Below are 19835 nucleotides of genomic sequence, written 5' to 3' on the forward strand. Positions count from 1 at the left end.
CAAAATTTCGGTGTCTTTTTTTGTGTTGGAGCATGTTGTAGCAATGGTGTTTTTTCAGGCATTTTCCATTCTCTACTCTGTAGGGAAGGAAATACTTGAAAAAAGAGCACAATTCATGCATGTGTGAAGATAAAAAAAATACTATAAAAATGCATGTGACATTAACAGAATTAACACCAGACTAAAGTCTTATAGGAAGCGGGCCTTAAAGTACATCTGTCAGCAGATTTGTACCTATGAAACTGGCCGACCTGTTGGCAGCTGGAGGCATCTGTGTTGGTCTCTTGTGCCCGCATTGCTGAGAAAAATGATGTTTTAATATATGCAAATATATTGCCGTTACACCTAGAGGCTCTGCTCTCTCTACAACTGCCGTGCCTTCTGCACTTTGATTGACAGGACAGGTGTTGTCACTTTTACACTACCTGGCCCTCCCAATCAAAGTGCAGAAGGCACGGCAGTTGCACAGAGAGCAGAGCCTCTAGGTGAACAGCAACATCCCCATTGCTCCTAGAGGCTCATTTGCATACATTAAAACATCATTTTTCTCAGTAATGTGGGCACATATTAACATGGGACCAACACAGACGCCTTCAGCTGCCAAGCGCACATGTAACAGGTCAGCCAGTGTCATAGGTACAGATCTGCTGACAGATGCCCCTATGCTAAGTGTTCACGGTATTGAAAGGCGTCAGCCTTTAATTGGCAGATAACACTATTCATTCCGAGTACCTCCAGCCTGTCAGCATCATTTTTTGATGTAAAAAGGATCCGACTCCTAATATAGACTGAAAGTAAAGAAGACACGAGCTTGTTCAGTCCTTGTAAACTCCCAGCCAGTGCCTAACGACACCAGGGACTGAAGCATTCCCTGAATTCCACAGCCTTTGCTCACAATCAGCTGGACGCTGGAAGGAACATTCTCATCCTGTATCAGTCCAGCTCCATGTGTCTACAGCGTGCAGTCATTTACATACTTACAGTAAATGGGCTTAATTGGTTCATTTACTTAGTCATGACTCAGCATTGATCGGGGAATATTTCTTCATCCTCCTTCTCATTCCATGGAATTGTGCAATTTTATATTATGCAAATCTTTGCATTAACACATGCTAGATCGCTAACCCTCAGTAGCCAGAATTTTACCAGTATGCTTCTGGACTTGTGATGGAAAAAACACTACATAACCACTGATTGAAAGGAGCTACTGCCAACCCCAAAACAGGCAGATACTGACTGTGAGAAGCCTACAGGAACACTGCGGTCAATCAAAAGCTACTTAAGGACATGGGATTGTATTACAGTAGATGAACCTGGAGCCTGTGTACCACTGTATCATGCACCCCTTAAGGTCTGGTCACAGTTTGAGGTAGCTGTGTGTCCCCGTCAGTCATATCCCTGTCTGGGAAGGCTGCTGAGAGCACCAAGATTTCACTAAGTCTGTCAGCCCCCATCTAAAGCATCAGAGGTCTACATTCTCCAAGGGGCCACCTAGGCTTGACCTTATCACACATGCTCCTTCTTAACATGAAACGTGCTTCATAACCACTATCCTATGTGGATTTGCCCTCATGCCCCACATTAATCTATTTGGTGTCAAGGCATTCCTTCATACTGACACTAACCTTTACCTGATTATTTGAGAAAGCTGTCATCAAACAGATGTAAAGGAGATAAATGGTTCTGTGATAAATGTGTCTTTTTCATTATCTGCAGAGAATCCCTAACACAAAGCCACCGCTGTCCATCAGTTCTGTACAGCTGTCTAGAAGTTGCAGGATGTGGGGTTTGGTTATATCGTAAATTAACATGGGGTCACCTTTGGTTAGACGAAGAAAGGTAGATAAACGGTAATCAGTTGACAAGAGAAAGTTCTGTATCACATTTCTCCTGGCCTCTTCATCCTACTGTGCTAGGTCTGGAGCACGGCGGCTACTTCTTCCAGCTGATTGTGAGGGTGTTGGGAGTCAGATCCCCAATGATCTCATATTAATGACCTATCCTAAGACTAGGTCATCAAACTTCAAGTCCTAGTAAATCCAATTAAATGCACAGAATGAGACAGGGAATTGAATGGCTTCACCATTTTTGGAGTAAGCACAATGCCTTTCCAGTTTTGAGCTCCGCAGCGGTCAATTAAGACAGACTGGTTGCTAGGAAAACAACTGGATTCATGTGTATGCGTCTGGAAGAACATCTCTAATAACCAGTATGCATCAGAATGGCTGGGTCTTCAATTCAAAACTGAATTGATACTAAACTGGGGGCAAAGAAGGCGCAGTTAGGTATGGCATACTCTTGGGTAACAAGTGGATAACATGCATTTTACTATTTGTTTCTTACAAAGAAGATAATGAAAATAATTGGACAGTAACCGGTTTTCTCTACTATGAATGATAAATGTAGGATTTCTGGAGGACATCAAATACCAGTTTATTGATTCTCACTAAGATCATGTAGTGAAGAGGAAGGGGAGACTTGGATCTCCATTCTACTGATCAGTGGAGGTCAGAGTGGTGGGGCTTACAGCAGGCGCATACACAGATCTCATGGGCCCCATAGCAACACTTATGCCTTAGGGCTCGTTCACACGAATGTGTGCTGCCCGTTGCCGTATTGTGGACCGCATTGGCGGATCTGCAATACACGGGCACCGTTCCGTGTGTATTCCGAATCACGGATGCGGACCCATTCACTTCAATGGGTCCCCAAATACGGAGATATGGAATGGAACACTACGGAAGAACTACGGAGTGCTTCCTGGGGTTCCATTCCATGCCTCCGCACTGCAAAAAGATAGAACATGCTCTATCTTTTTGCGGAACGGAAGGATCCCCATGTGGCTGCCCCACGGAGGGTGTCTGTGCATTGCGGACCACAATTTGCGGTCCACAGCACGGGCTTCACACGTTCGTGTGAACGAGCCCTTATTCATACAATCAGTGTTCAGTCAGTAATTTTTATCAGTGATTTTGAGCCAAAACTGGTTGCGACTATAAACAAAGAACAGGTGCAGATCTTATACTTCATGTCTGTGGAGCCTCCAATCCTGGTTTTGGCTCACAATCACTGATGGAAATTACTGACCAAAACACTGACGTGTGAATAAGGCTTTAGTTTGGGCCTCCCTGCCCCACCCAGTTTCCTAGCATACATGCAACAATCACTTCCAGGCAACACAAATCACTTTTTTTATTTAGAGGAAGAAATTTTAATTAGAAAAAAAGTAAAAAAAAAATTTGTCCTCCACCGCACCCACTTTATCCGACTTCCATGTCGGAAAAAGTTGAATAGGTGCTTTATCAATATGGTGCTCATTCTGAGCCATATTTCCTATTGGATTTACACCAGACATCTGGCAAAAATACATAGATATAGTTGATTCCCTTCTATTACAAAGCTGACTGCCTGCAGCCAGCACTAGGGGGAGCTAAGGGCATAGGAATTCATAAATTTTACTGGAATGGAAGATGAAATGATGTCTTTGCATTGAACTCCCCCAGCTGCATGAAAATGCAGTGTTGTCATGTCAGGAAAAAAAGGAGTTCAGTGCTGTGTCTTATAGTACGAAAAATATGGTAAATATGGCCATATGGCTACCATGTACACTGAATTTAGCAAAATGAGTTCCTTATCTTTAAATTAAATCTAAAGTACTAGAAACATATTTTTAATAAGAGAGACAGATTCAAGCCACATTTATTGACCATCTGCAAGTCCATTACTTACTGTAAAGTGGATTTTAATGCAATTTTTCCTCAGAATAAACTTCATGGAAATTAATAATGACCACAATCCAATAAAAATATTTTAAGATATGCACAGCCTGCTGCAATATGTGGATTTTTACATATTTCACATAACAGATGCTCCAGTAAGACAGTCATGAGAGAGTTACAGAAGTCCCGTAAATAAATGAACAGATTACGGGTAAAGTACCAGCCCTGGTCTAATTACTGATCACAGTACTGTCTTCTTTATAATCTTATTAAATCCTTCTTCTTTATAATCTTATTTAATAAGACAGTATGGTAGTTTGAGGAATATTATTCCACCACAGACAAATATACAGAAATGCACAAATTCATGCCAATTTTTTATTTTTTTTATAGATTTTTTAAATGTGTGAATCAGGGTTAAATATCTGCATGTTTATTCCTATGTTGAATGTATTTATGGAAAGACATATGTCTGATAGATGCACTGTACATCTTTGGGACCCACACTCATCTCCAGTACAAGTGTCTACCATTCCACCTAGTGACGCCACTAGATGCCGCATCCAGGCACATGTACATGGGTCACTATGTTCACTTCTATGGGAATGACTGAAACAGCCAAAATCAGTCGAAGTAAATGGAGAGATCCACCTCTAAATTCACCCTATGCATGCATGTGAATATGCCATACATTGCTAAGAAGTAACTTAGCTAAAACTAATGGACCTTAAAGGGGTTGTCCAATCTCTACCAAAAATTGTAAAATGCCTTTAACCAGTAGTGTTTAATTTAGTTGTAAGCAATCATGTACTGTACCCCAGCTCTGAAGTTGAAAGCCCCTGGCTGCCCTGATATCAGCGATGTCAATACAGCAGTTCAGATTCTTCAGTGTCCATAGGATGTTAGATGGTGGCAGTCTCGTGACTTGTTCACTTGACCACTTACTTGCAGTACTTGATTTCCTCCACCAGGACACAAGCAGTGGAATTCCCTGTATCCACACATGCTCTGGACATGTCCAATTACTGTTTTGCACTTGCGTCCTGGTGGAGGAAGCCAAGAACAGCCCAAGGAAGTGGTCATAAGAAAAAGTCACATGACTGCTGCCATCTTGCGTTCTATCGGCGCCCTGGGGAGCGGAGCGAGGATGGGAGTGGTAGTTGCTCTGGCTGCAACAGTTATTCACAGTAGCAATCCTCACACTGATGCTTCCCAGGGTCGAGCAGTGACAGAAGAGAGCATCCATTCATCCCTTCCCAGAGACACACCCTGAGTTGGGGATCCAGCCTGATGGTAAGTTGGGGTGTCTTTGGTGAGATGTAGGTGCTGTGGCCTTCCAAACAATTCATAGTGCAAAGCTTCCCAGATAGCGATGTATGGATATAAGCAAGGATGGGGGTTGTAGTACTCCTTTCCTCTATCTCTCCAAAGTCTCTCTCTCTGCATAATCCAAACCTGACAATTAGGTTCTTGTAAACTTGTCTGTAATTCCCAGTTGGGGCGTACGGGATTAAGATACGGCTCACCAGGATCGTGTCAAAGTGTGGATGGGGGTGTTAACAATGTTCTTCTCACTGCAGTAAAGTCTTTATCAGCCTAAAACAGCGAATAAATACGGACTGACTCCAATGCTCAGCCATGTAGATTTTAGGCTTTTTAGTTCTTTAGTTTGCTCTCTTTCTGGGGTACTATAAAGAACAGATGGCTTTCTTGGTGCAAGGCTCCAATGAGTGAGCAGATGTAGCTCCTCTCACTTCCTCAGATGACACGCAATACAGTGAACTGGAGGCACACCTAAGACCATCTCCTATCTTCCTACTAGGGCAGGATTGTTAACTCTGACTGATCCATATAGAGCTATACTGGGTTATACAACACATCAGAACATCATACAACAAGAAACAATTTGCAATCATCCTATTCTGGGGTACTGAAAATATACCATTGGTAAAAACATGCATTATTTTTGGGTGAGACAAACAGGTCAGTGTCATAAAGAATTCTTTTTTTATTTTTATATAAGTCATCAACTTGATAACTGGCTAATGACCTTTATTGGTGGTCATCAAACTGGACTCCACAATATGGTGTAGCCACCATGGAGTTAAAGGGAACCTGTCATGTAGATATTTGATTATAATCTAACTAATTATATACAATCATTAACTACTAAAAAGTACCTTAGATATATTCACTTACTGGTGTGACAGATGGTTACCTCATAATATACACACAAAGATGCCGCATGCTAATGAGCTGATTTGAGTCCAGCGTGATGTCATTGAGTCCAGCGTATATTTAATTCAGAGCTGTAGCCACTGCCCTGCCCACCTGCTGCTGGTTCATATGGAAAATAACTGTCAATCAGCAGCAGGTAGGCGGGGAGAGTCAGGAGCTCATGAATATTCATGACTCATCATTATCAGCTGGAGCTTTTCAATACAAGATGTTGGCAGATTGACTTGGTCAATTAAAGAAAGTGACCCAGCATTTTGCTAAGAGAATCAGTCACTTATTTATGTTGCCCTTAGTTAGGACACCATAAAACTGGTGACAGGTTCCCTTTAAGTACACTTGATGCTATGATATGTGAATAATTGTATTCTCCTAGGCAAGTTTTTTACTTCATGGAGCTGATCTCTTTTGTTGAGACAGGGAAAGGAAGTAATGCTAATGCCAGCCTTGCTATACATCACCAGAAAAGATGAATACTGTAATCATAATTGATTTTAGGCCGTTATGTGGTCCATATAATATTCATCTGTTCCCACTAAACTATCTCAAGTCCCATAATCACCGGTTTGTAATGTTTATCGATCTACAGGGTGGGCCATTTATATGGATACACCTTAATAAAATGGGAATGGTTGGTGATATTAACTTCCTGTTTGTGGCACATTAGTATATGTGAGGGGGGAAACTTTTCAAGATGGGTGGTGACCATGGCGGCCATTTTGAAGTTGGCCATTTTGAATCCAACTTTTGTTTTTTCAATAGGAAGAGGGTCATGTGACATCAAACTTATTGGGAATTTCACAAGAAAAACAATGGTGTGTTTGGTTTTAACGTAACTTTATTCTTTCATGAGTTATTTACAAGTTTCTGACCATTATAAAATGTGTTCAATGTGCTGCCCATTGTGTTGGATTGTCAATGCAACCCTCTTCTCCCACTCTTCACACACTGATAGCAACACTGCAGGAGAAATGCTAGCACAGGCTTCCAGTATCCGTAGTTTCAGGTGCTGCACATCTCGTATCTTCACAGCATAGACAATTGCCTTCAGATGATACGAGATGTGCAGCACCTGAAACTACGGATACTGGAAGCCTGTGCTAGCATTTCTCCTGCGGTGTTGCTATCAGTGTGTGAAGAGTGGGAGAAGAGGGTTGCATTGACAATCCAACACAATGGGCAGCACATTGAACACATTTTATAATGGTCAGAAACTTGTAAATAACTCATGAAAGAATAAAGTTACGTTAAAACCAAACACACCATTGTTTTTCTTGTGAAATTCCCAATAAGTTTGATGTCACATGACCCTCTTCCTATTGAAAAAACAAAAGTTGCATTTTTGGTGTGTTGCAATTCACATTAAGCAAGGCTGAAATAGGTATTTCAGTGATATTGGTTAACATCCTAATATTTATAGGGGCCTTCTAACTATCCCCTGACATCAAAGGTTGGAGAAAAATTAATTCTGCAATTTGGATTCCATCATGTCTGTTCCTTTGATCCAGCAAGTGTACAGGGATGTTGATAGAGACAGCTGTGTCTAAGTGTTATATGAGCATAAATAATAGATAACTTAACCCCAGTTGTTTTCTTCTTCTTCAAGAGCTGACTATAGAGAATTAGCTTAGCTGCCCGAGAGGCCTTGGTTGGGGTCCAAGGCTGAGGGTACTATTTCTCTTTATGGAGAGTAAGTGTGAGCAGTATTGTAGGCCAGGTAATATTCCTCTGTGTTTCTGTGAAAACTATATGTAAATTAGCACATCCTACATCTGCTTTCTCTCTCATCCAAAACAAATTTTAAGAAGTTCGGGTTGGTTAGAATCTGAATATTTTGAAAAATTGGGGACAAATTCTTCTCTTTCAGTCACTGGTTCTGTGTAAATGAGAACGCTAGGTATTGGTTGGGAGAGATATATCAAGAGATAATTAAATCAGCAATTGCCCAGCCAATAATTTTCATGCTGATCTTCAGGAGCCAAGGAGGGAGTGAATTCTAAAATCGCTGCCTTAGGCACAAAAAAAGCTTTTCCGCAACCTGGGCACATATGCTGCCTAATCCTTTGTGTTTGAGAAGAAGGTTTAGGATTTAGGAATATTTAGGCCCGCTAAAATGTGTAAACTATTGTCATAACCAGGTTGTTTTGTAGTATGATGCCCATGTGCTACAGCTGTGAGACTTTGATAAATGGTTTTCTTTGTGCTCGTAAATCCCATGCCTGCTCCTGGCTCTGTACAATATCTTCGAGGTCCCACTATTGTGACCCTGAAACAGAGAACAATTCTGGTGTGCTTGTGCAAACACCCTGAGCACTTCCTTTGCTACATCTTTCCCACACTAACCAGAAACACAGGAAAAGCTGTGAGGAGCTAGGTGGAAATGCAAGGCTGTTAGAAGTCATCTGAGCACAGATCCGGAGTCCCAGTGCTTCCTCCCTGGTTCAGCAGGCATTAGCTAGGTATACCACTACCATCCTGCTGCCAATTGGCTTATTGCGAAGTATGAATACAGCGCACAAAGGGAATAGATCATTAAACCTCATTTTCTGGAACAGGCACTCAATACTATTGTAACTTCTTACATCGTTGTAAAGGGTCATGTTAATAACGCAACATTAGAAAATGAATTTCTCCTGTACGGTAACAGGCAACCTAGTAGCACAAGCGCTTTAGTGAGTAATTATTATACAATAGACATTAAGCCCGTTACAATAACGGGCGCTATAACAGCCGTGCATAAACATTAGTAGGAATAGTCTATATTAAATGGCAAGGGAACTTGACCACACTGGCTGGTGGCTGAGACTGGTGGCTGTGGCTGGTGGCCGAGACTGGCTGCTGTGGCTGAGACTGATGGCACTCACTGGTGGCTGTGGCTGAGACTGCTGGCACTGACTGGTGGCTGTGGCTGAGACTGCTGGCACTGACTGGTGGCTGTGGCTGAGACTGCTGGCACTGACTGGTGGCTGTGGCTGAGACTGCTGGCTGTGGCTTGTGACTGAGACTGCTGGTACTGAGCGCTGACTGTGGCTGAGACTGCTGACTGCAGCTGGTGGCTGAGACTGCTGGCCTTGAATGCTTGGTATTACACCTTTTGTGATGTAAGGTGATACAAAATGGCTTTTTTGGCGCATTTTTTATTTTATTTTTTTACGGCGTTCGCCAGACGGGTTGGATCACATACTATTTTTATAGAGCAGGTTGTTACGGACACAGCAATGCCTAATATCATGTTTTTGTGTTTCCATTTTCTGAAAGCCATATTTTTTTTATTTTTCAGGCAATTGTCTTAGGTAGGATCTCATTTTTTGCGGGATGAGATGACGGTTTGATTGGTACCATTATGGGGAACATATGACTTTTTGATTGCTTGGTATTACACTTTTTGTGATGTAAGGTGATAAAAAAATTATATTTTTGGCACATTTTTTATTTTATCTTTTTTATGGTGTTCACCAGATGGGTTGGATCACATGATATTTTTATAGAGCAGGTAGTTACGGACATGACGATACCTAGTATATGCATTTTTTTTTACTTTATTTTATTCAATAAAAGCATGCTTGAAAAAAAATCTTTTTTGTTTCTCCATTTTCTGAAAGCCATATATTATTTATTTTTTGGACAATTGGCTTATGTAGGGGCTCATTTTTTGTGGGATGAGGTCACGGTCTAATTGGTGCTAGTTTTGGATACATATGACTTTTTTGATCACTTTTTATACCATTTTTTGGGAAGTGTGGTGGGCAAAATTGCAATTCCATCATAGTTTTTTTTTTTTTTATGGTGTTCACCATGCAGTAAAAGTAACATGATCCTTTTATAGATCAGGTCCTTATGGATGTGGTGATACCAAACATGTTTAGTGTTTTTTATTTTTACATTTTTAACCAATTATGTGTATGATTATAGGAAGCTTTTTAATTTTTTTTTACCATTTTAAATTTAAGTTACATTTTTTGGACCCAGACCCACTTGTTTCTTGAAGATCCAGTGGGTCTGATTGATTACAATACACTGCAGTACACTATATAGTGTACTGCAGTGTATTGAACTTAGGGCTGGGTGATATGGCCGACATAGAGGCCGGGGGCCGTGTATGGGATATAGCCGGCACACGCAGGCTACATTTGTATCCAAGCATTAACTATATTCATTGGTGGCACAGTGGCCACAGTCCCTCCCTTCTACTCCTCTCTGTTCTCATTGGTGGCCAGTGGCAGCCGCACACAGTGGGGAGGGAGGGAGCTTAGCCCTTCAAGAATCAGGCCACTGCCAGGGCAGAGCAGTGGCCCGATGGTTAGCCACTTCCAGACAGCAGTCCCTAAGGACCGCGGTATGGAAGGGGTAAAACAGTTATGGAACGCTGTCTGTGTGTGGAGCACTGTGTCCTGATTGGACGCCCCGCTGAGCATGCCCAGTGCAAAACTGGTGACACCACACACACGGACACAGCGCACGCACACAGGGATTTTATTATATTAGATACTTGGAAAGATTTATTTTATGACTTTCACCTCCTACACACATAAAACTAAATTACTCATAAACATGTAAGTTAAAGGTAAAACATGGGCTAGAGCTACAAATGCTGTAATAATATGCCATAAAGGACTTGTTGTCCAACGGTCTACCTAGACTAAGCGTTTACTATTACAGATCCTAAAGAAACTATATATGTTGTTGAATGAAATTATAACTACCCCTTCTTTTTATAATGCTGCTACCATATCATGCAACTGGCTTTGGCACAACTGAAGGTGGACATGTAGTGGCTTAGAATTTCTTTTAATCTGGCAACAAACATGGATCCAGCGACAGATTGGCAAAATGATTTGGAAATTTTAGGGTCCAAACTAAAGTATATAGGAAGCAATAGGTAAACAATGGAAAACAACAAGTATTATGTAATTTTGAAATTCTAACTTTAACAGTATGAGCAGATAACATAATAATTAGAAGACACCTGTTATGTAAAAGTTATCCCCTATCCACAAGATAGGAGATAACTATTAGATTGTTGGGCTCCTATTGCTGGAACCCCCACTGATCACTAAACTGGGGGCCCTGTGCCCAGTGGAGCCCCTTGAAAAGAATAGAGCAGCCAAGAATAGAGCAGCAAGTTGCAGAGGGTGCGGCAGTTGCAGAGAGAGCTGAGCTTCTAGGTGTAACAGCAATGCCCCCATTGCTCCTAGTGGCTCATTTCCATTTATTAAAACATATTTTTTTTTGCATATATTACATTATTTTTCGCAGCAATGCAGGCACAGATGACCAGATGCCAGGAGCACATGCAACAGGTCAGCCAGTTTCATAGGTACAAACCTGCTGACAGACGCCCTTTAAACTGTTGTAAGATGTTCGACATAATTAAAAGTAGTGTCCAAGCATATGTAATTAGAAATGAATAATTTCATTTATTTATCACTTTGCGTTTCATATTCTCAGTTTCTCACCAAAATGTCCGCCTACCCACTTACTCCTAATGTATACCTTCATGGCTCCAATGTAAGCTCTTATATAGGTTCCCATATGCGCCCATGCTAAAATAAATATCTACTATATGGTATACTTTTTTTTTTATTTGGGACGCCCATTCTTAGAAAATGTAGTTGCTTATCTTTTTCAATACTGTTAAAAAAAGCATACCGAGATTTATCGACTGGATGGATGCCAAATGGACACTCTTTTGGCATCCATCAGGTAAAGGAGCCCAATGAATATTCTGAATGTAGGCCATAAACTCAGTGTAAACATAGCAAAACCAAACTTCTCAAACCGGCCAATTACGTATCACATTTTTATTGATAACAAACTTCAGCGTTGCAAATGTAGGATGCCACTGTAAACGCAAGCATCTCTCTCTAAGACGATAATATTTCAGTTAAACATTTACAAAGCCAAATAAAACAATGTTTTGATCATCAACCAAGCTGCCAATGTAGTCTTGCTTATAAGAAAGCGCTCTTTTGTGCAGGTGAGTGAGTCATAAGGTGATATCATTTCTGTTAAATTTAGTTTCTACTATTCAAAAGTTCCTTGTATGCGTCTCAAAGAAAGACTCCAAGAAATGCTGATGGTCCTTCAGTTTTGCTTGAGTGTTCTTTTAAAGAGGCATTCCCATCTCTAGGATCTGCCATCAATGTCAGATAGGTGTGGGTGCCACATCTGGGTCACAATGAAGTGAGGGCACCTGTGCATGCACGGCCACCCTCTGTTCATTGCCATGGGTGAGCGCTCACCGTTGTATAACGGTGAGTGTAGAAACAGCCATGCTTACACAGTGCACTCTCTATTCACGGCTATGGTACTGCTGTAAAAAGTTGTGCCAGCGTTTAGCTATATTTGGAACTCCCCTAGCGATGAATGGAGAGCACACCGTGCATGTGCTGTATGCTCTCCTTTATTTTGAGGGACACGTTTTTAGGTAAGAATGGGTGGCAGAGTGGGACCCACACTTATCTTACATTGATGGCATATCCTGGCAATATGCCAGCAATGTTCTAGATGGGACAACCTGCTTAAACAGTATATCCAGTTGTAATTCATATGATCACTAAATAAATCTAGTTAACTTTGAGAGGCACTCCAGTAGAGAGATACATCTCTTGTTAGTTGTCCCCCTGGCTCCAGAGCTGTGGATGGTTTGTGGGTCACTGTAAGCCTTATCCTCTTCTGACAGAATTCATCCCTTCCTTATCAAAGGCCCAAAATCCCAAATATATTTGCATTTAGTCTACCTCTTTATGCGGCTTCATTGGATTGCACGGTAGCTCAGTGGTTAGCACTGGTGCCTTGCAGCGCTGGGGTCCTAGGTTCAAATCCGACCAAGGACAACATCTGCATGGAGTTTGTATGTTCTCCCCATGTTTGTGTGGGTTTCCACTGGGTACTCCAGTTTCCTCCCACACTCCAAAGACATACTGATAGGGACCTTAGATTGTGAGCCCTATTGGGGACAGTTGGATGCTAATGTCTGTAAAGCAATGCAAAATATGTCAGCGCCATATAAGTGCATAAAATAAATAAATAATTGTCCCATGAAAATTGGGACAGGTGGCAACTATGGAGTTGAATGTTGAAGTCAGTTCTTGCTAAGGGAGCCCCAGTTAGTCAGGGAGATGCGGCCAACACACGGGATGCGTTTCATGGACTGGACAAAATGAAACACCTGGATCCAATGAAAAGAGGAGTGTCCAAATACTTATGTCCGTCTAGGGTACTATATATATACATATATATTTATGTCTATTGTTGTCATATGATAGATCATAACGAGGCTGAAGTTTCAGGGAAATGAGCAGAATATTGGGTTATAGGAGTAAACTAGGGAATGTCTTTTGGTTAAAAGGTGAAGATTCACTTTAAGTGTTTTGTCTTTTTTCTTTTATCGATTGAAAACACATATGTAGATGATTACATAAGATGATTGATTGTATGTAATATGTTCCTTGGTCAAGGTATTAGTCTTCGCATTTCTAATTTTTTTATACTCCAGATGTGTAGCAACTTTGTTCTCTGAATGCTTTCCAGAGATCACCTCTGTTACGGGGAAATAAAATGCAGTTCTGCGAAAGATAGTCAACTAAATTTTCATCATTTGTGATAATATATTAGTACTAAAGTTTGTAAATGGAAAAACACAGTTTGTCCAGGAGCGAAAACTACAGAAAACATACATTTCTCAATAAAGGGGTTCCTCCAGGGAATGTAATGGTATATTGCCAGGGAATGTATATCCAGGGAATGTAATGGTATATTGCCTAGATATGTCTTAAATGTCTGCTAGCTGGAGGTCCCACCACTGGGGTACCCATGATCCTGACTCACTCACTGAACATATTAATTAAAATACAGCTGAAAATGATTCAGCGATAACAAAGGGGAATCTCTGTTGACCAATGGAGTTGTCCTTTAAGTGCATAGCTCAGATTTCCTAGTTGTAAGTGCATCTGTCCGATGACTGAACTGCTTGGTAAATCATGACATAGCATAAGAGAAATGATAAAAATAGAGTTAGTAGGGAGGACGTAAACTCTTGATAAATCACTAGTAACAGCACACAACAGAGCACTGTAAATATACAGGGTGGGCTATTTATATGGATACACCTTAATAAAATGGGAATGGTTGGTGATATTAACTTCCTGTTTGTGGCACATTAGTATATGTGAGGGGGGGGAACTTTTCAAGATGGGTGGTGACCATGGTGGCCATTTTGAAGTCGGACATTTTGAATCCAACTTTTGTTTTTTCAATAGGAAGAGGGTCATGTGACACATCAAACTTATTGGGAATTTCACAAGAAAAACAATGGTGTGCTTGGTTTTAACGTAACTTTATTCTTTCATGAGTTTTTTTACAAGTTTCTGACCACTTATAAAATGTGTTCAATGTGCTGCCCATTGTGTTGGATTGTCAATGCAACCCTCTTCTCCCACTCTTCACACACTGATAGCAACACCGCAGGAGAAATGCTAGCACAGGCTTCCAGTATCCGTAGTTTCAGGTGCTACACATCTCGTATCTTCACAGCATAGACAATTGCCTTCAGATGACCCCAAAGATAAAAGTCTAAGGGGGTCAGATCGGGAGACCTTGGGGGCCATTCAACTGGCCCACGATGACCAATCCACTTTCCAGGAAAATGTTCATCTAGGAATGCTTGAACCTGACACCCATAATGTGGTGGTGCACCATATTGCTGGAAAAACTCAGGGAACGTACCAGCTAGATGAACAGTTTCCTGGAAAGTGGATTGGTCGTCGTGGGCCAGTTGAATGGCCCCCAAGGTCTCCCAATCTGACCCCCTTAGACTTTTATCTTTGGGGTCATCTGAAGGCAATTGTCTATGCTGTGAAGATACGAGATGTGTAGCACCTGAAACTAGGCATTTTCGCCCACAGGACTGCCGCATACTGGATGTTTTTCCCCTTTCACACCATTCTTTGTAAACCCTAGAAATGGTAGTGCGTGAAAATCCCAGTAACTGAGCAGATTGTGAAATACTCAGACCGGCCCGTCTGGCACCAACAACCATGCCACGCTCAAAATTGCTTAAATCACCTTTCTTTCCCATTCTGACATTCAGTTTGGAGTACAGGAGATTGTCTTGACCAGGACCACACCCCTAAATGCATTGAAGAAACTGCCATGTGATTGGTTGACTAGATAATTGCATTAATGAGAAATAGAACAGGTGTTCCTAATAATTCTTTAGGTAAGTGTATATGTATATATATATATATATATATATATATATATATAGAAAGACAAAAAAGTTCAGTGGCAGCACCATCAATGTAATGCATTGCAGCAGGCCCAATGCGGATATATGCCAATCCAGATAGATAAAAAATAACAAAAAGGGCAGCACTCCAGGAAGTAAAAAATGAAAAAATACTTTATTTACCCATATGGGACAAGCGACGTTTCGGCTCAGTATACGAGCCTTGAGAAAGGCTCGTATACTGAGCCGAAACGTCGCTTGTCCCATATGGGTAAATAAAGTATTTTTTCATTTTTTACTTCCTGGATTGCTGCCCTTTTTGTTATTTATTATTTATTATTTTTTATATATATATATATATATATATATAAAGTTTGTTATATTGCATATCTCATTGTGTCACAACTTGTTGTCTGTGGTTTTACAAAGTGCTGTATTTACATAGCAATGAAGTCCTAAAGACCTAAATAACAAATTCAACCCTGCTACATCTGCAATCAAACAAAACATATAATGGGAATTTACTTCTGTTGTCTCTTCTACCCATTGAACTGTTAACCAGAGAGAAATAATCTGCTATTTCCAGACAGCAGCCATAAAGCGCACTTGACCTGCTCTTTGGAGGGTTTACATGCTATCCGGGCTCTTTAACACATTACCCACTTATGTCTTTGGCCAATAAATAAGCAAATAAGACTTGACAGAAGATAGGAGTGTAGCCCACCTAGTGACTATGGTCTGGTCTATTCCAAATTGATTTATAAGTGCATACTCTCAGGCTTGACCTTACGCCTTCATTCTTGTACCTCTACATGGAAATTCAAGGTGATAGATCAAACCTTTCAATACCACAACTCTAGACATTAGCAATTCTCCCTGTCTTCTGTGGGCTGCTCTCCTAACATTCACCTTAATGAGAATGAATGTCATCGAGTCTTCATATTACTTCAGACAAGTGTTTTTCACACTCTTCTGATATGACTACCGGGGTGGTGAAATCCTGCAGGAAATCTGAGGGCTGAGAAGTGTTTAGTCTTACATAAGCAATATAGGGAGCAATTTAAGATGGATATCTATAGAGACTTCTGCATTATAAAAAGGTTTATTTTCAAGTTTATCATCATGGGATATGTGTGTACATTACATTTACTATTTACTATCCCTCGTGTATAGAATTAATATAATGAAAGCATATGCATGCTGCTAGAAAACATTCCCAGCTTTTCCGCTTTAAATTCTTTGTCATAAAAGGTCTGGTGTCTGACAAGCTGCAGTAAAGTCCTGGGTATCCCTAGTGTTGCTTTGTCATGGTTATAAAATAGGAAATTCTGATAGTAAATGTAGATTACACATTTGTCATAAGCCTCTCTCTGCATACTGCCAACAATCCACCCTTATACCACCTGAGGAGCGCTACAGTTTTGAAGTAAAATCTCATTTTATGACATATTTGCTCTGTTATAATTTCATCAGATCTCTTCTGTGGACTGGCCTATCAGAGTGAAAGAAGATCCTCCAGTGGGCCCAGGCTCTGATACAATATATGCCCCAAATACAACAAGGCTCCAAACATCCAGAAGAAGGCAACCCCATTTAGAAGCTGGCTTTGGAGCCAATCACTTGCCTATTTCTAAGGGTTGGTTCATAAATAACCTACTAGACCAGCTGAAGATGAAGTGGACAAGTACTTGTTCTATAAAGAACCATTTACTCTGCTGGACCCAACACAAGTATTAAAATGATATAGTATATTATATACTACACTGTGTATATATATATATATATATAAAAAGATAAACATAGGAGGAAAACCACAATGTTTCCAGGAGTTCAGACCTGTAAAGATAAAAATGATGATATGTGGTTGTTGTACCATTTAATAAGAAGTAAGAGGGCGATATACACGGGGAGTCACTAAAGTCAGTTGGGGATGGTGTCATTAAGGATTTTTTGAGCAATTAAAATGCCATTAATGGGATAGAGACAGGTAGTTGTAAACTGGCATTGACTATATGTATCTCTAATGGACCTAGTTGAACTATGTTCAAATAATATAAATTACAAGGGTTTTACATTGCTAGTTTAGGCCGCTTTCACATCACCATTTAGTATTCCATTCTTCAGTAGAATACAAGGGGGGAAAAGGATCCCTTATTTTGAGCATCCATTATGCTCATCTGTTTTTGTCAGGTCCATCAGAGAGGTGTTATTTGTGACTCCTCCTCAAATAATTTTTTCTCCCATCTAAAATAATGGCTGTCACATGGAACTGACAAAAATGGATGCGAAAGGAGCATAACGGCTGCTCAAAGTAAAGGATTCATTTAGTTTGTTTGTTCGCTTTTCTGTTCTTTTGCTGATCAGAACAGAAATGAAACAGTGATGTCAACCTGGCCTTGTACTCATGAACCTCCAAGATCCTGACAATCAGAAATAAGAGTCACAACAGTCTGTGGAGCACCGCCACCTCTTCATTGCACCTGACACAACACTCCTCTTATCTGCACTGCCTATATATATGAGCCCCAGTTTAACAAGCAATGAAGAATATTATTCACCAGGGAGCACTGTAGACCCTCTAACAAATTGTTTGAAACTTTTGGCTATTTTTTGCCCACATTGAGATTAGTTAGGATAACAAAAAAAAACACCTTAAAAATATTATGCTCATAAGATGGCAGATTATTGGGACACATGTTAAGAAACGTACAATAGAGTAATTCCATATATACTTGTGAAACGTAAAATTGATTATGGTCCTACGATAAAAACGTTGACATTTTCAACTATTTCACTTGTACTTCCAAAAGATAACATTAAACTTAACACTCCACTTAAAAACTTGAAAAATAGTGGGGAGGGAAGCGCCATCTGCTGGTAGATTTTACAAATTGCAGTGTGTTGTGTGAGACAGTGTAGACCTAATTGAAAACATACCTGAAAGTGAGGGAAAAAATGCTATAGCCCAGCCAAGCAATTATATTACTACGTATCTGAAATAGCGTTCTTCATAAAGAAAACACATAGAATGACGTAACACTAGACAGCTTTTTGGCTATTGCAAATGGGAAAGTGTCCAGACAGCGCTTGTGTTATGAGAGAAGCATAGTATCCCAGCTGTAGCAGCAGTTGTACTAAGTTTAGCCATGCTTGTAGTACAATAGCGTGTCATTTTACTAAAAGACTGCAGTCAGGTGAAATCTGGCCTGGTCATACCCAGCTGCCTATTGATGGCATTTCATTTTTATAAGGTGACCTATCATTCATCATTTGGCCTTATTATTACAATAGATCTCATGATATAACCCAAAACATTTTTCTCTTCAACTTACAATCCACAATATATATCTATTCCTTCCATAAGTGATCTGGAGGGTTACAGTCAGTGTGGTGGAAGGGTCAACCGGCACTCTGTCTTGGCCAGAATACTGTGGATACCAGATAAGGCAGCAATGCTGAATCCTTACCCTAGGTGACTCAAAGCCTAGCTGCAACTATAGAATTGTTATCATAACTATCTGAAAGACTCCATCATTTAATCATTAGTGTCAGCCCATGACATCATGGGAGATGGCCCTTTTCTCATTATCATTAAGATTGTACATTATTGGTTGTTACACTGGATTCAAAGTCACTTGGTGTCAATGGGAAATTCACAACCAATGTCTACAGCAGTTTTTGCAGCACTAGTAGCCTTCTATAGACTCCAGTGATTACTACTGTAATTTTCATCTTAATTCTCAGGTCGGTCATTTATCTGAGAAATACCTCCTCTATAAATGGTCTTCTGATAAAGAGCTTGATACATTGTTCATTGGGCAAAACATAAATATTTTGAGCAGAATCTGTCAATATTTGGGAAATATAAACTAAATACCATACAGTAAAAATAAACAAACCAGAGATTACCAAGAATACTGAAACCCATAATTCCACAACCATCATGCTATGTAATCCCTGCTGCTGGTACTGGGGAACCCTTGATCCATTTCCAGAGAGTGCAGCCAATCACACACCTGACACTTGCAGTAAAGCGTCCATAGCCAATCCACACATTACAGAGCCCCATGCACTGGAGCTGATCATCACTGCCTCTTCTTACCTGAGTTGCACTGAAATCCTTGGAGCAAGATAACAGCCAGAGCCACAAAGTGCTTGATAAGCATGTTCACAAGTGATGAATTGATCATACAAAGTCAACAATGAAAAGGTCCATAAAATGTGTCAGCAATGCAGCATGCAATAATCCCTGGTGAGCAGTCCTACACAGTGGTCACTTCCAGTAGCAGGTCCTAAGCTCTGGAGCTGTTCACAGAGCTCATGATCCAGACTTGCGTGTGCTTCTGCCTGCAGGTGCTGTATGGGGTTGAGTACAATAGAAGATCACACAGGCTGCAGCTTCAATAACTTTTCCCCTCTAGCTCTGGACAAAGTTTTCTCATTCCAGCTGCCACCCCCCTGGGATTGAGGTTGACTGCTCACACTATATGCAGGCAGTGATAGAGAAGCAGAACATGGTCAGTGAGGAGGAGATCCTGCTTGTCCTCTGCTGTCTGGTGCTGGGATGTTTGCTAGAAGCTGAGATTCTTTATACAGAATACAAGAGGAAGGAGATACGTCAGAAGCAGCCAAGGAACCTCTCCTGTCACCAA

At 40.6% G+C, this 19835-nt stretch overlaps 1 protein-coding gene and 1 long non-coding RNA gene across 2 annotated transcripts in view; one reads left to right on the forward strand and one right to left on the reverse strand.

The window, feature by feature from the left end:
- LOC120977993 (vascular endothelial growth factor receptor kdr-like) overlaps positions 1–19456 on the reverse strand; it is a 207603-nt gene extending 188147 nt beyond the window's left edge. The window contains exon 1 of the mRNA XM_040406207.1: positions 19286–19456. Within this exon, the coding sequence (XP_040262141.1) occupies positions 19286–19373 (88 nt within the window). The 5' untranslated portion in view covers positions 19374–19456. The remainder of the gene's footprint in view (positions 1–19285) is intronic.
- On the forward strand, positions 5981–19586 carry LOC120977994. Its single transcript, XR_005774026.1, has 3 exons — positions 5981–5991; positions 17165–17170; positions 19454–19586. It is a non-coding gene; the product is annotated as an uncharacterized LOC120977994 (long non-coding RNA).
- The last annotated feature ends 249 nt before the right edge of the window (positions 19587–19835 follow it).

Source organism: Bufo bufo, chromosome 8 (assembly GCF_905171765.1).
Source record: "Bufo bufo chromosome 8, aBufBuf1.1, whole genome shotgun sequence".
NCBI classification, from domain to species: Eukaryota; Metazoa; Chordata; class Amphibia; order Anura; family Bufonidae; genus Bufo; species Bufo bufo.